Raw genomic sequence first — 16,944 nt, forward strand, 5'->3', positions numbered from 1 at the left:
AAAAAAAAAGATACTGGGACTGTTCAGTAGGATAGAAGCAAGAAGCAACAAATGACCATTCACCTCCTTGAAACACTTTTTTTCTTGGCTTCTATGAAATCATGCTCTCAAATTTTCTTTTATTTTTCTTACCACTCTTCAGTCTCTGCATCCTCTCCACCATGAAACCCTTCAACTAAAATGCTGACATTTAGTGGAGCTTTCTCCTAGGCCCTCTTCATATATTTCAAATAACATGCAAAATTAAACTTATGACCTCTCCTTATATTTATAACTGTTCCAGTAAAAATAACTAATTATACCTGAACATTCCTTAAAGTAATTGTGTTCAATGAATGTTTAGTTTATTGGTCTTATTATAATATGCTTGTTTGGATTTATATCAAGTCCAAAAATGAAAAGAAGCATCAATGAAAGCTTGATAGTAGTGTGATATTTTTAAAATGATGTTCTATCTCAGAAAATGGACTCAGTAGCTACCTATTTGTTTAAACCAGAAAACAGTCTTAACTCCTTTTTATACCTTAGTACATATTAACAAGTCCTATTAATTGTCCCCTCAAAATATCACTCAAATCCATTCACCCTCTGTCATAATCTCTAGTTCATCTTTTTTTAACAGTATATGAAATTTAATTTGTTTCCAAATTCAAATAAGCAAGTTAGTTTAAATTTAAAGGAGAATTTCATCATGATCTTGGTCTGTGGCTATGTGAATTTCATTTATTGTATCATCTTAATCTAAACCGCAACCTCCCACGAGGACTAGTGCAACAGCCTCCTGACCTGCTTCAATGCATCTAGTCTTACTACCTTTTTTTTTTTTTTCATACTGGGAATTGAACCCAGGGCTACTTTTATCACTGAGCTACATCCTCAGCCCTTTTTATTTTTTATTTTGAGACAAGGTCTCACTAAATTGCCTCAAATTTGTGATCCTTCTGCCTCAGCCTCTTAAATTGCTGAGATTACAAGTGTGCACCACCACATTGGCTATTCTTTCTACCTTCTAAAGTATTCTTCATTCTCAGCCAGAGTAGACTTTTTAAACCTCTTAAAGTTATCATTAATAATCTTCCATGGCTAATTCACCATGACTGACTTCCAAAGACCTGATTCATGTATACATCTCAAGCCTCAACTAAATATGCTCCCTTATATTTTAAACACCAGTCTACTGAAGTTCCTTCAATTCCAAGAACAAGCCACTTTTCATCTCAGTATCTTTGTCCAAAGCACACTTCCTCCCCTTTTTTGGTCAAAAACTCCTTCTTATCTAGTCATTATTCTGGTGTCAGTTAAATGCCATTTCCTAAAAGTAGCCTTCCCTGTCCCCTAAATGAGATGTTATCCCTCGCCTGCCATAGCAATCTTCTGAACATTCCTCTCTTAACCTTTTTCACAGGTATCATTGCTAAACCAATACTTATCTGTCTTTCCCATGAACCCAAAACCTCCACAATAGCAAGGACTTGTCTTGTTCGGCTACTCTATTCCTAATGACTACTAAATGCCTGAAATATAATAAATATTTAATAAAGACATAAAACAATGAATAGGTTAAAATAAAACATGCAAGTTGACTTAGTAAATTGTGACATAATAAAACAACAGAACATCTCTTAGAGCTCAAACTTAAAATTAATGGAAATATACAAAGTATTTGTTCATTCAATCCAGAGATTCTGTTTAATTTAATTTGTGGTTGAAAGCTTCTTTAAAAAAAATAACTGACAACAAATCCTGCCACATAATACAAATACTGGTCCCACATCATTATTACTAAAATTCTTGATTTGTTGGTTCAGTACAGACTGTTTTGGAAATTTGCTAGCACAAAGTGATTGTGTCTTCAGATTTCAGAAGACAAAATACAAATATCAAAAATATTTGTCAGGACTGGGGTTGTTGTAGCTCAGTAGTAGAGCGCTCACATAGCATGCATGAGGCACTGAGCTTGATCCTCAGCACCACATAAAAAAATAAATTTAAAAAAAATAAAGGTATTGTATCCATCTACAACTAAAATGAAATTCTTTACAAAACATTTCAAAATTTTGTCACAGAAGTAGAAAAGTAATCAGTATTCAGTAATGATTTTAAAAAGGAACTATATGTGGGGGATGGGATTGTGGCTCAGTGGTACAGTGCTCGCCTAGCACGTGCGAGGCCCTGGGTTCGATCCTCAGCACCACATATAAATAAATAAAGTTATTATGTCCAACTACAACAAAAAAATAAATATTTAGAAAAAAAAAAAGGAACTATATGTGATTACCAAAGAAATGAAACAGGGCTGGGGTTATGGCTCAGCCATAGAGCGCTCACCCAGCACATGTGAGACGCTGAGTTGGATCCTTAGCATCACATAAAAATAAATAAATAAAATAAAGGTATTGTGTCCATCTACAACTTATAAAAAAAAAGATATAAAAAAGAAATGAAACATATTGCAGTTTGAAAATATCACACTACTACACAATTTTATTATACTATGCTTGTTTGGGTTATTTAATTAAACAACCCAAACAAGCATAGTATAATAAAAACAATAAATAAAATATACTCATTCAATATAGTTTCTATAAAGGATGTTCAGATGTAATGAAACAGGATAAACATTTAAAGAAATTTTAGATAAAATCCTTGCTATTTTAAGAAGTAGCACAACAACTTGACAGGGGGCTTAATCACTTAAAGAACAGGGAAAAGGGAAAGTAAGCTATAAACTTGGATTAAATCTGAGCTAGTTGAGTCTCACAAGACTCAACTGCAAGCACAACAGTTTAGTATAAAATATAATTTATAATTAATGAAAATAACACATAGGCTTTTCTACTGTACATATGCCTTATTTTTGACATTCACTATCTAAGCCAACAACCCCAGAAACTCTGGAGTTAATAGCAATACCACTAATTAAGCTACTGAGTCAAGCCTGTTTGAAATTATCTTATAGAGGAAAGGATTTATCCAAAGAATATCAGAAAAAAAAATGCTTTTATACTCTTTACTTCAATTCCTTTTGCAAAGAAGGAAGAAGAAAATTCAGCTGAATTTTTTTTTTAAATTATTTCCCTTCTTTTTCCAGGCAAGCCCTGGTTAATGCTTTCAAAACATGTACAAGAAAAATACTTCACATTAAAGTCATATCTAAGAAGCTAAACTCAAAGCAATGATCAGTTCCCAGTAACCTATAGTCATATAAAATTCATATAACCTTTAATCATACAAAATTTACATGAACACGGCTCAACTCTGGCTTTTTCTTATGCTTTGGAAATTCAAGCAGCCAGCCTCCCTTCAGATATCTTTAAAAACATATTTACTAGAATTTCAATTTCTATATAAAGAGGAATCAGGAAAGAACAAAATATACTACATACATCCTAAAATATCCACTAAGACAACATTGTAAAATGTACTTAAACAACATCTGCTATAGTACCTGACACAAAGTAAGTACTAAAAAAATATTATTTTTTCTTTGGAGATTTTTGCTGATATTTGCTTAAATTTTGTTGGGATAAATATAATTAACCAAGTCAGTGTTTTACAGTTTTTGTTTTTCCACATCCACAATAGCATTTTTACACAATTCAAATGTATTCTCTACCCCTTTTTTAAAAGCAGGCATCCACCAACTGTGCTTTCTGGACTCTCATCTCTAGTTCTTCAAATGTGCTAGCTTGCCTTAAGAGGCAAAAGTTTCTGCTCAAGATATGACAGAAATAATGACCAAGATACTTCCAAACTAACTCACAGAAATATTGTATCATACTATTTTGAACTAAAACCTAAACAATATTAAACCTGGATTTTACAAAAATCACATAGGCAAAATTCCCCAAGCAATTATGGTTCACTGGTGTTACAGCAAAGCTCAAATACATGATAGTCAAGCCAGGAATACATAATAGTTAAGCCAGGATATATGATAATTAAGGCAGGATACAACATGTATTTAAGAAGAATAAAGAAATACTAGTATTTAAGAAGACTAAAGGAAATACGGCTCCTACTAACATGTTCATAATACACTTTCTGCATGAACACAAGGATTGAGAGAAAACAAATTTTCTGAAATTATTACTAAAATTCTGACATAATATGATAAATCTGCCTACTACTTAGCAACTAAGAACAACTGCTGTGGAGCCGGGCATGTAGCTCAGGGATACAGTGCTTGCCTAGGATGCATAAGACCCCAGATTTAATCCCCAGCATGGGGCAGGGAGAGAAAGTAATGAAGAACACCAACTGCTGCTGAAGAGGATGAGATATTACAGAGCATACAATACGCCAGTAGAAAACCTATCTCAGTGTACTTTACTATCTGCCAAATTAAATATGCCATGAGCAATGGATAGTTTACTTTTATTTCTGATTAAACTCTATGATTAGGGCCAAACCTAAACAAAAATATTGGTTTTATACTTCCCCTATCAGCAATTTATGCTTATAACTGTTATACCCTCTTCATCTTCCTTCCTCCTTCCCTCCTTCCTTACTTCCCTCAATATAATTTAAATGATTCTCATATACATAATAAAAAAGGTGAATAAGGGGCTAGGGCTGTAGCTCAGTAGCAGAGCGCTTGCCTAGCTGTGTAAGGCACTGGGTTTGATCCGTAGCACCACATAAAAATAAACACATAAAATAAAGTCATGCTGTCCATCTATAACTACAAAAAAAAAAAAAACAGTTAATAAAACTCGGGCTTTGCATTTAAAGTTCATAATGAACAAAGGACACATGCTAATAAACAGTTATTACAAAATGTGATAAATGCTATAATTGACATACATACAACATTGCAGTGAGCAATATCATTTATCAGAGCTCATCCAAATGAAACCATTTCAGAAATCTAGAAAACTGATTCTTTATTTCTAAGCATAGGTAAGAGATCTGCTTTATTCTAGTACCTATTTTCAAAATATTTTGTTTTAAAATACCTTTCCTCAACAACTGTAGCACTAGCTCAAATAGAACTTTAATTTTCAAAAAATTTATTTCAAAACCAATAACTTTTCATGGAATTCTTGAGACTTTGGGTTTGGAAGAATCTAAACATTTATTTAACATCTGTAAACCTGCAATATAATACATACTTTGTTATTTAAGAAATTTAAAAGCAAAGTTGAAAGACATCTGTTGGTTCATGTGCTTAGGTATAAAATAAACACAAAGAATTAGTTTAGTACTGGAACATACACAGTCTGGGCTAGAACTCAGAAATGTAAGTCATAATTGTCTCAGCAGAACCTTTTTCAAGTACATTCGTCTTTGTATATCTAAGTTAACTGCACAATATTTAACATATTCTGTAACTGATTAAATTGATTATCTGATTCTGGAGTACTAAGCCCTCCTATGTGAATAGGGGAAACAAACTCTTTATATTTTTAAAAGGATGAAAAATAGATAACAAGTCTAGCCACAATACATAAGATAGAACGTATTTTATAGGTCAGGCTACAGCAGCTAACTATAGTCTTCCCTACACTACATTCATAAGAAATACAAATAAAATACAAAGCCAAGCACAGTGGCGCACACCTGTAATCCCAGGAATTCAGAAGGCTGAGCCGAGAGGATTGTGAGTTCAAAGCCAGCCTTGGCAACGTTGAAGCACTAAGCAACTCAGTGAGATCCTGTCTCTAAATAAAATACAAACAGGGCTGGGGATGTGGCTCAGTGGTTGAGTGTCCCTGAATTTAATTCCTGATACCCCAAATTATCATATAATATATCTGTTAAGCAAACAGATTTCTGTTAAAAGTACCCTAAGATGATCAATGCACATGAGACCAATTTACATGAGATTTTCTAGTTTCAGACTCTTTGCTTAGAGCCTCAGCCAGAAATTAGAATCTCCTTTAAATATCTATAATATTTTATCTCTAAAGCACCATATCACATTTTTCTCATCCAATGACTTGAGCACACTTATTGTACCTATCAGTTCTATGTTTATCTGGCCATCATTCCCAGACTAGACCAAGTAACTTTTAACTAGCAGTCAAAGATGTTTTAGATGACTAACAGCACACTTACTCTTTGTCTCTCTCTCATTTGCTTACACATATGCAAAGAAGCTAGGTATATGATTTTGCAACATAATATGAAATACATGATAGATCTAATAAAAATCTAATGATATAATAGGAATGTGGTATCCAAATCAAAGGCAACTAGAAGTTTCTTTTAGTAATCAGATGACACAGGAATATAATATTAAGTATATTTTGAGAGATCACTAAAAACTTATGAAGGCTAATGATTACTTATTATTTCGTAGTACTAATAAAGAAAGGGTCATTTTAAAATATCTGAAGTGAAGTCATTAAATTTACATGAATTGCTATTGAAATATGGAAGATATGTTAAATTAAATAATAAGCATTTCTATAGGCAAATACTTTGTTTCACAGCATTTCTAATTATCTGATTTTTTTTTTTTTAATCCACTAAAACCTTTTCTGGGCTGGGGTTGTGGCTCAATAGAGTGCTCACCTAGCATGTGCAAGGCCCTGGGTTCGGTCCTCAGCACCACACAAAAATAAAATAAATAAAATAAAGGTATTGTATCCAACTACAACTAAAAAATAAAATATTTTTTTTTAAAACTTTTCTGGGTATGGTGGTACATACTTATAATCCCTATAACTCAGGAGGCTGAGTCAGGAGAATTGCAAGTTCAGGGCCAGCCTCAACAACTCAGTGAGATCCTGTTTCAAAATAAAATTTAAAAGAAAAAAAAAAAAAAAGGAAAAGAAAGCAGAGTAGGGAGCACTGGGAATGGAGCTCAAAGGTTCAATCCCCAATACTGAAAAATAAAAAAATTTAAAAACAAGAAAGAAAAAAATAAAAGAAAATCTTTCCTAAGCACCTGAATAACATATATGCAATATAATAGACAATAATAAATAGTAACCAGGGTACTTTCATATCAGAAACAAAAAAACACAACTGTAGAAAAATAAATAATACACAAATGGAAAGGAAGAAAACAAATCAAATACCAATGGTACAGATAAGGAATTTTTTTTTTTCAGAGAGAGAGAGAATTTTAATATTTATTTTTTAGTTTTTATTGGAGGACATAACATCTTTGTTTGTATGTGGTGCTGAGGATCGAACCCAGGCGACACGCATGCCGGGCGAGCACGCTACCGCTTGAGCCACATCCCCAGCCCCAGATGAGGAATTCTAAAGTTCAGAGGAAGGGGTAAAACGTCTAAGAGGCAGAAGTTGAATTGTATGTTAAAATATAATCAGGATTTTTAGGTAAATGCCAGAGAAAAAACTGTACATATATAGCAAACACTCAGAAAATTCTGGGTGAAAAAGACATTTAATGTTAAGAAATGGAATAAAGTTTAGAATAATAGACTCTGATTAATTTCAGAGAAACCTTAAAGACAAATTAGGGAACCTGGCTAATAATCATTAATGGAAGACTGCAGCTCAATAAGCTGACATGAAAAAGGAAGCATGTAGGGAAGAGTCCATCTTGTAGCAGTATGCAGAATAGCTTTAACGATATAGTGGAAACTCTGAAAACTATTGGGAAGTAAATAATATAGCTCTCAATCCAGGTTACATCAATATAAAAAGAATAGATTTGATAATTAATACAGGCAAGAGAGGGACCAACAAAGAGCTCAAGGATTTAATATCTAAGTATGCCAACAGAGAAAAGGGGAGGGAATTTTTTTAAAAAAACAGGGTTTTGAATATGCACTGTGTAAGTTAAATCATTTAAATTCTCTGGACCTTAGTTTCCTCAGATACAAAGAGACTTTTACCTTTCTGAGTGTTGAGAAGATTAATAAGAGAACGCATATAAAGCATTAAGAACACAAAAGGCACTCAACGATTTTTTAACTCTCTTCCCTAGCTGTCCTTTATCCCTTAAGAATTCTGTTTCAGATTAAAGCCAGGATAGCAAGTAATACCAGGGATTATTTTAGAACCTGATAAAATCGAATCAATGAGCAATTAAATGACTTATTCAATAGCATAGTTATCTTTTCTGTTGGCACAAGAAGATATATATATTGACCATAAAGTGTAAGGAGTGGTAGGAAACTGTGAACACAGTATCCTCTTTAAAGGTACATATAGAAAATCTGATTCATAATTAAAAAACATTTACAATTGGTTGTTTCCTTAAATGTATAAAAGGGCAGTCCATTTGAAGACATTTTTTAATGTATATACCAAATTCCAAAGGAGGCTAAATTTCCATGTGGGGACCTTTTCTTTAAAGAAAAAGAAAAAAAGAATATAAATTTCTTCTTTTAGATTGAATAAAGGGAAACTTCAGACACAGCAACAAACTTACTCACCTTCCATGGGCATGGAAATCTAGACGTAAAAACTGGTCCTCATGTGAGACTGCTCTTTTGGCACGCTGGTGTTTTTGGTGTAATGAATCCACGTTGTAAGATAATCCTTCATAATGTCTAATATATTTATTTAGAGGATTTCCATACTGACCTATACAAAAAAGACAACAATTTGAATTAGCATCATTCTGAAGGACCCTTCTAGTTCTAACACAATTACTAAAATATCTATGAATATGTATGAAACAATTAATTGTCTCACTAATTCCAGTACTAATATTATGAATCTTCTGCTAATATTATTCCACATTTTTAAAACTTACTGTAGTGTAATTTCAACCAACACAAGTTTGGGCATTAGATGTAGGCTTGTCTTAGATGTCCTGTATTAAATGGAGAAAGTTCACTTTCAGACTTTGCAGATCAAAACTATAAGATGCGGGGCTGGGGTTGTGGCTCAGGGGTAGAGAGCTAACCTTCACACGCTAGGCCCTGGGTTCGATCCTCAGTACCACTTAAAAATAAATAAGTGAAATAAAGATATTGTGTCTGACTACAACTAAAAAATAAAAAAATTTTTTTTTTTAAAAACTGTAAGATGCTGGTTTGTAACCTCTCTTTCTGCATCTATTTAGGATAATCTTACAGTTTCTTTCTTTTTAATTTGCTAATGTGGTGAATTAACTGATTTTTTAAATGTTAAACCAACCTTGCATTCCTGAGATAAACCACACTTAGTCATATTTTTTTTATTCAATTTGCTATAATTTTGTTTAGAAATTTTATTTTCCATGTTCACGAGAGACAATAATTTCTAGTTTTCTTTCAACTAAGATTTAAAAAAAAAAAAAAAATGGGCTGGGGATGTGGCTCAAGCGGTAGCGCGCTCGCCTGGCATGCGTGAGGCCCGGGTTCGATCCTCAGCACCACATACAGAGATGTTGTGTCAGCCGAGAACTAAAAAAATAAATAAACAAATAAATATTTAAAAAAAAAAAAAAAAGATTTAAAAAAAAAACAAAACCAAAAAGAGTTGCAAAGTATTCCTTCTTCTTCAATTTTCGGAACAAATTTATGCAAAATGTATAATGTGTCTTCCTTGAATATTTCTTAAAATTAACAAATGAAGCCATCCTGGCCTGGAGTTTTCTACATGGAAATATTTTTAACTATAATTTCAATTTCATAAGTAGAAAAAAAAGCTACTCAGGCTACCCATTTCTTTGAGTGGACTCTGGTAAGAATTTCTCCATTTTATCCACACTGTTGAATTTATGGAAATAAAGTTATTCATAATATTTTTTTTATATCTTTTGAATCTATAGCAATGTTACCTCTCTCATTCCTGATATAAACTATTTCTATCTTTTGTTTCTGGATCAGAATAGCTAGAAACTTGTCAATTATATTGATCTTCTCAAAGAATGCCTTTAATTCCATCGATTTTTCTTATTTTTGTTTGTATTTTGTTTTCACTTCAATCTTTATTAATCCTTCTGCTTACAGTGAATTTAATTTGCCCTTCTTTTTTTTCTTTCATAAGATAAGTCAGCCAATTTAAGACTTTTTTCCTAACATAGGTGTTTAGTGCTATAAACATGTGTTCTTTATACACTGCTTTAGGAGCAACTCAAGAATTCTATTATGTTGTGTTTTCATTTTCACTCTGTCCAGCATATTTTCTAATTTCCCTTTTTTTGAGGGGGAAAGGGTACCATCGATTAAACCCAGGGGCACTCTGTTACTGAGCCACAACCCCAGCCTTTTTTGTGTTTTATTTAGAGACAGGGTTTTACTGAGTTGTTTAGCACCTCACTATTACCGAGGCTGGCTTTGAACTCTCAATCCTCCTGCCTCAGCCTCCTAAACTGCTGGGATTACAGGCATGCACCACCGTACCCAGCTTTACCCTTTTACTTTCAATTTATCTTTTCTTTATATTTAAAATGAGTTCCTGTAGGCAGCATATAGTTGGGTCTTGCTTCTTACTAAATCTGGCGTGTTTAGATGATTTATGTTTAAAGTGGTTCTGGCTGGGAGTGTTTTTCAGTAGTAGAGCACCTGCCTAGCAATTGTGAGGATTCCCAGAACCACCAAAACTAAAATGAAATGAAAAATAAAGTAGTTACCATATGATACAGGTTTAAGTCTATCATTCTTGCTATTTATTTTGTGTCATCTGTTCTTTGTTCCCTTTTGTGCTTTTTTACCTTTTTTAGACTAATTATTGTTTTATTCCATTTTATCTTTCGTCAGCTTATTAACCACAAATCTTTGGCAATTTTAGCAGTTCTTTTAGAGTTCACAGTACAGATCTTTAACTTATCCCAAGTTCAATTCAGTTATAATACATGTTGAGCATCCCTAATCCAACAATCAAAAACTTTGGAAGACATTAGGATAATATATTAAATCTGTTTCACAATTTTTGTACCTCAAACTTTGAGGGGGTGCTGGAAACTGAACCGGGGCTTTGCACATAAACTCTAAAACTTTCTGAACTCCAATGTAATAAGTGAAAAATTCCACATCTGACCTCACATGATGGGATCACACTTAAAACATGAGAGCACTAAAAATACAGAATAAAATTACCAAGTTTTTGGTTTTTTGTTTGTGCTTTGGGTTTTGTTTGTTTGTTTTCTGATGTTGAAAACTGAACCCAGGACCACAGGCATGCTAGGAAAATGCTCTACCAGTAAGTACCCAGCCAAAAAAGTTTCAATGTACAATTCAGATAAAATATTTTGCCACTTCTGATAACTTAAAACAATAACTGTTTCTGTTCTAATGAAAGACTTGTGATACAAGCTCAACTATTTACATGGATAGAACATTGCTAGAAAAGTTATTCAAGTCATCTTTGTCCCACAGAAAAGAATTTTATAAAGTACATAATGTTCACTTTCACTGGCAAAGGTAAAAATGACAGTGCAATTCTATGTAAGTCAAAGATTTTTTTCTCAATCTTTACAATTGACATAGGATATGATTAATGAAATTTAATTGAGAAAGTTAAAAATGCTATGCAAGAACACATGGCTATGAAGGACAGACACATCATTATCATCTTCTATAAGACTAATGAAAGTTTCTGTTAATTATATCTCAATATCAGTATTTAGATGATCTCAATAATGTGAAGAAAATGATGTTAAGATAACATGTGACAACTGTTATTTTTAAAATTTCTCCATCTCAATATTAATGACATGAAGAAGAGAAGGAGAAAATTATATAAAAAGCATTTCCCCTCCCTTCATACACACACCAAAAACAATCTTGAAGAAATGAAATCAAAGAAAATAACTAGTGTATGCTTGAGCTGGGTGACACAGGTAGGTCATAAGTACCAATTCCCTTCCCAATTCCATGCTTGATATGTTGATAACTTAAAATCAGCTACCAATCAGAAGAAGCATTTATAATACTAAAATTAGGAAAGGCTATAAATCAGAGAAATTTTCTTCTTTTTTCCAAAAGAGCCAATATACTACTAATACAACACTGGACATAACCTAATGATATAATCTTTCAAACAAGGAGCCAAATATACAGAACATTATAATGAAAATCTGAGAAAACATAGCACACTGGACTTCTGACAATGCCCCTAACCTTCAGAAGCCATGCAATTCACATTTTTAAATATCTCAAAAAAGAACAGAACACTGGAATTCTCAAAAAGATTGTATATGATCATGATAAGTGCTGTGATGCATACCTGTAATTCTAGATACTGGGGAGACTAAGGCAAAAGGGTTGCAAGTTCAAGGCTAACATCAGCAACTTAGTGAGGCCCTAAGCAATTTAGCAAGACTCTGCCTCAAACTTTAAAATTTTTTTAAAGGGCTGGAGATATAAGCTCAGTGGCAGAGTGCTTATCTAGCATGTACAAGGACCTGGGTTTAATACCCAGAACCACAATTCATTCATTCATTCATTCATTCATTTAAATAAATATGTTTCACAGGCTAAGGAGCATACTGGAAAATAAACATGATGAGGGAAGTGAAAAATATAACTAAACTTAAGCTAGTCAACACAATCCAATAAGAATATAAAATCACACAAAAGTAAACCAAAGGGGGCTGTGATTATGGCTCAATGGTAGAGCATTTGCCTAGCATGTGTCAAGCACTGGGTTTGAGCCTCAGAACCACATAAAAATAAAGGTATTGTGTTCATCTACAACTAAAAAATTGTTTTAAAAAAGTAAATCACAGGCTAATGGCTGAAACCAGAAGACAAAAACATATATATTAATAAAATAATAATAACTTTAAATACATACATTAAAATGAACTATGGGTGGGAAATACAAAGGAAGCCAGAGAAAAAGATGTATAACACACAGAAAAAGAAGGGTAAAAATGACAGTGCAGCTCTATGTAAGTCAAAAGATGTTAAAGTGCTACAAAACTTTCTCAGCCAAAGAGTCTATAACCAGTGAAATTATCTTTCACAAATGAAGGATGGAGGAGGATGAAATGAAGCCTTTTTTGGACTTTAAATTAATTAATACTTAATCATTACTAGAAATGTTAAAGGAAATTCTCCAGTCAGAAAACACACTACACGGAAATCTGTACTGGCACAAAGAATAATGATAGAAATGATGTATGTATGAGAAAATAAAAAAAGATTTTTTCTTTTTTAATCTATTTAAAAGTGACCACATTTTTTTTAAAATGATGTACTGTGGCATTTATGACATATAGCATAAAATATATAACACTCACAAAACAATGGAGAAGAGAAATTAAACTGTACTTATATTGTATACAAAGTAGAATAATACTAAAGGGGCCAGGTGCGGTGGCGCACACCTGTAATCCCAGCAATATAGGAGAATGGTAAATTCAAAGCCAGCCTCAGCAACTTAGCAAGGCTAAGTAACTTAGTGAGACCCTATCTTAAAATACAAAATAAAAAGGACCTGGGAACGTGGGTCCGTGGTTAAGTGTCCCTGGGTTCAATCCCTGGTGTGTGTGTGTGTGTGTGGTATGTTTGTGTGTGTACACATACACACACACACACACACACATACATACATATAAAAATACACACATATATGCTTTTTTTTTTTTTAAGCTGGGGATGTACTCAGTAGTAGAATGTTGCTTAGTATGCATGAGGCCTTCAGTTCAATTCCCAGTACCCCCCCACACACAAAGTGAATAATATTATCTGAAAGTCTACAGTGATAAGTTTTAGATTTATATTGTATACTCTAGGAACAACCACTTTAAAAAATGACAAATAGTTACATTACATAAATCTATAACATAAAGAGAGAATTTTTAAAGTAAGTCCCAAAGAATTCAGGAAAAGAGCAGGGGAAAGTAACTTATGAACACATGAAAATAGGATGATAGTTTTAAACTCAGCCCCATATCAACAATTAAAAGTAAACATAACAAAGCCAGAACTATTGTTATTTGTCTTAAGAGGAAATGTAAATGTATAGTGTCTAACAGACACTTTAAACACAAACTCAAAGTAGGTCAAAGTATAAAGAATGAAAAAAATTATCCAAACACTAACCCAAAAAAAGCTGGAGTGGCTACAGTAATATCAAAGTAAACTTCAAAATAAGCAAACAAAAAAACTGTGAGGAATAAAGAGGGACATTTCTTAATTTAACAAGCAAATCCACAGCCCTTCATGGTAGCAGTAAAGGACTAATGCCACAGACTCATCCCTATGACGATGATGTCAAAGCCCACCAAACTTGGTAAGGGAAAGGCAGAATTGGAAGATCACGTGATATTGGAGTAGAAAGAGTTTATCTTGGTGATATTCGATATTGGTTCTATTGTATATGCAAAGCAAAGCAAAGAATCCAGGGGAAAATTTGTGGAAAAAATTAAAAATAAGATTTATATAAATGCACAAACCGTGATCCTGAAAGAAAGCAAACCAACAGCAATCACAGCAACTAAGCAAACTTGAGCACAGAAATCCAAAACAAACCCCCCGCTGAAATCAGTGTGAACAAAGTTGAGATAAAATATAGCTTGGTATGATGGTGCACTCCTGTAATCCCAGCAGCTCAGAAGGCTGAGGCAGAAGGATCACAGGTTCAAAGCCAGCCTCAACAATTTAGCAAAGCCCTAAGCAATATAGTGAAACCCTGTCTCAAAATAAAATATAAAAGGGGCTGGGGATGTGGCTCAAGCGGTAGCGCGCTCGCCTGGCATGCGTGCTGCCCGGGTTCGATCCTCAGCACCACATACAAAAAAAACAAAGATGTTGTATCCGCCGATAACTAAAAAATAAATATTAAAATTCTCTCTCTTTCTCCTCTCTCGCTCTCTTTAAAAAAAAACAAAACAAACAAACAAAAAAAACCTTTAAAAAAAAAAAAAAATAAAAAAATAAAAAAAAAAAAAAAATAAAATATAAAAAGGGCTGGGGATGTGGCTCAGTGCTTAAGCAACCCTGGGTTCAACCCGCAATATTAAAAAAAAAAAAAAGTTGAGGTGAAACACAATATGTACAATAAGAAAGCTCTACAATATGTACAATAAGAAAGCTCTCAATCGAGTGAATAAAGCATGAATAAACTGCAAAGTAAAAAATAAGAGAACAAGGGTTGGGGTTGTGGCTCAGCGGTAGAGCGCTCGCCTCACATGTGCGAGACCCTGGGTTCGATCCTCAGCACCATATAAAAATAAATAAGTGAAATAAAGGTGTTGTGTCCAACTACAAATAAAAAATTAAAATATTTTAAAAATAAGAGAACAAGATAATCCTACATCTGTAAGTACATAATAGAACTTTGAAGTATATGAAGAAAAACTTGATAGAACTAAAGAACTAAGCCAGGTGTGGTGGTGCAAGCATGTAATCCCACGTACTCAAAAATAAGGCAGGAGGATCACAAGTTCAAGGATAGCCTGAGCAATTTAGTGAGATCCTCTTTGTTATGATTTGGATGTGAGTTATCCCCAAAAGCTCATGTGTGAGATAATGCAAGAAGGTTTAGAGGAGAAATGATTGGGTTATGAGAGCCTTGACCCAATCAATGAATTAATCCCCTGATAAGAGATTAACTGAGTGGTAACTGAAGGTAGGTAGGATATGGCAGGAGGAGCTGGGTCATTGGGGGCATGCTTTTGGGGTACATATTTTTGTATCTGGCAAGTTGTGTGTGTGTGTCTCTCTCTCTGTCTCTCCTCCCACCCCCACCCCGATTCCTGACCATCATATGAGCTGCTTCCCTCTGCGACACTTTTCCACCATGAAGTTTTGCCACAACTTGAGCTTCAAGGAATGGAGCTTGCTGTCTATGGACTGAGACATCTGAAACCATGAGCCACCAAATAAACTTTCTCCTCTAAAATTGTCCTTGTCAGGTCTTTTAGTCATTGCAGCAAAAAAGCTAACTAAAACACTGTCTCAAAATAAAATGAAAGGGTTGGGGATGTGGCTCAGTGGTAGAGTGCCTCAGAATTCAATTCCCAGTCTCATCAAAAAAAGAACTGAAAGAAATAAACAAATTTTTTTAGAGTTAGCCATTGTAACAATCTTTTCTGAACAACAACAATGAAAAAATCTAAAAATCAGTAAGGATACACAAAATTTGAATACTATCGGCATCAATATAAATAAACTGACCTGACCAATAATTTACAGATCCAACAAAAGAATACATATTTTTCTCAAGGTGACACAGACACTCACCAAGACAGATCTTAATTCTAGGCTATAACACGTTTCCATAAATTTTAAAAGAAATCTTTGTCTCTGACTATAGTAGAATTAAACCAATTTAACAGATTTCCAGAAAAATTCCCCAATATTAGGAACTTAACACTTTCTAAATATCCCATTGGTCAAAGAATAAATCAAAGAAACCAGAAAGTATTTTCATTGACTGTAAAGAGCACAGGGAACATTTTGGATATAGAAATGTTCTGTCATGATTATATAGTAGTTATGACTATATACAGTTCTCAAAATTCACAGATTTGTACACCTAAAACTATTTTTGAGCCAGGTGTAGTGGCACACTCCTGTAATCCCAGAGGCTCAGGAGGCCGAGGAGGATCACCATTTCAAAGCCAGCCTCAGCAATGGTGAAGCGCTAAGTAACTCAGTCTCTAAATTAAAAAAAAAAAAAAAAAAAACACTAATTTTGAATTTTATCATATGTAAATTATACCTCAATAAAGCTGAATAACTTTTTAAATATTGAAATAAGGTAATAGGTATATGGGTTGGCCTTTCTTTCTACTTTTCCCTAATTGATAAAATCTTTTGCAATAAAAAAAAAAAAATTCCAGAAGCCAGGCATTGGTGACGCACAACACATAAAATCCCAGAGACTTAGGAGACTGAGGCAGGAGGATCACAAGTTCAAAACCAGCCTCAGTAACTTAATGAGATCCTATCTCAAAATAAAATTTTTTAAAAAAGCCTTGGGATATAGGTCAGTGGTACAATGCTTCTGGGTTCGATCACCAGAATGAATGAATGAATGAGTAAATAAATAAATAAATAAATATCTTGCGTGAATAAGGGCCTGGGTTCCATCCCCAGCATCATAACAAAGAAAACAAAGACAATTCAAAATATTCCC

General features: G+C 33.5%; 1 protein-coding gene across 2 annotated transcripts in view; it reads right to left on the bottom strand.

Moving 5' to 3' along the window:
- The window catches only part of Adam10 (ADAM metallopeptidase domain 10), a 156,926-nt gene that overhangs the window by 107,038 nt on the left and 32,944 nt on the right, over positions 1-16,944 (bottom strand). For both annotated transcript variants that reach the window (XM_046461065.2, XM_046461064.2), the window contains exon 2: positions 8,358-8,508. In XM_046461065.2, coding sequence (XP_046317021.1) covers positions 8,358-8,508 — 151 coding nt within the window. The remainder of the gene's footprint in view (positions 1-8,357; positions 8,509-16,944) is intronic.

The sequence above is a fragment of the Marmota monax genome, unplaced genomic scaffold (genome assembly GCF_021218885.2).
Source record: "Marmota monax isolate L192 unplaced genomic scaffold, Marmota_monax_Labrador192_F-V1.1 WCK01_AAM20220418_F8-fsc00001, whole genome shotgun sequence".
NCBI classification, from domain to species: Eukaryota; Metazoa; Chordata; class Mammalia; order Rodentia; family Sciuridae; genus Marmota; species Marmota monax.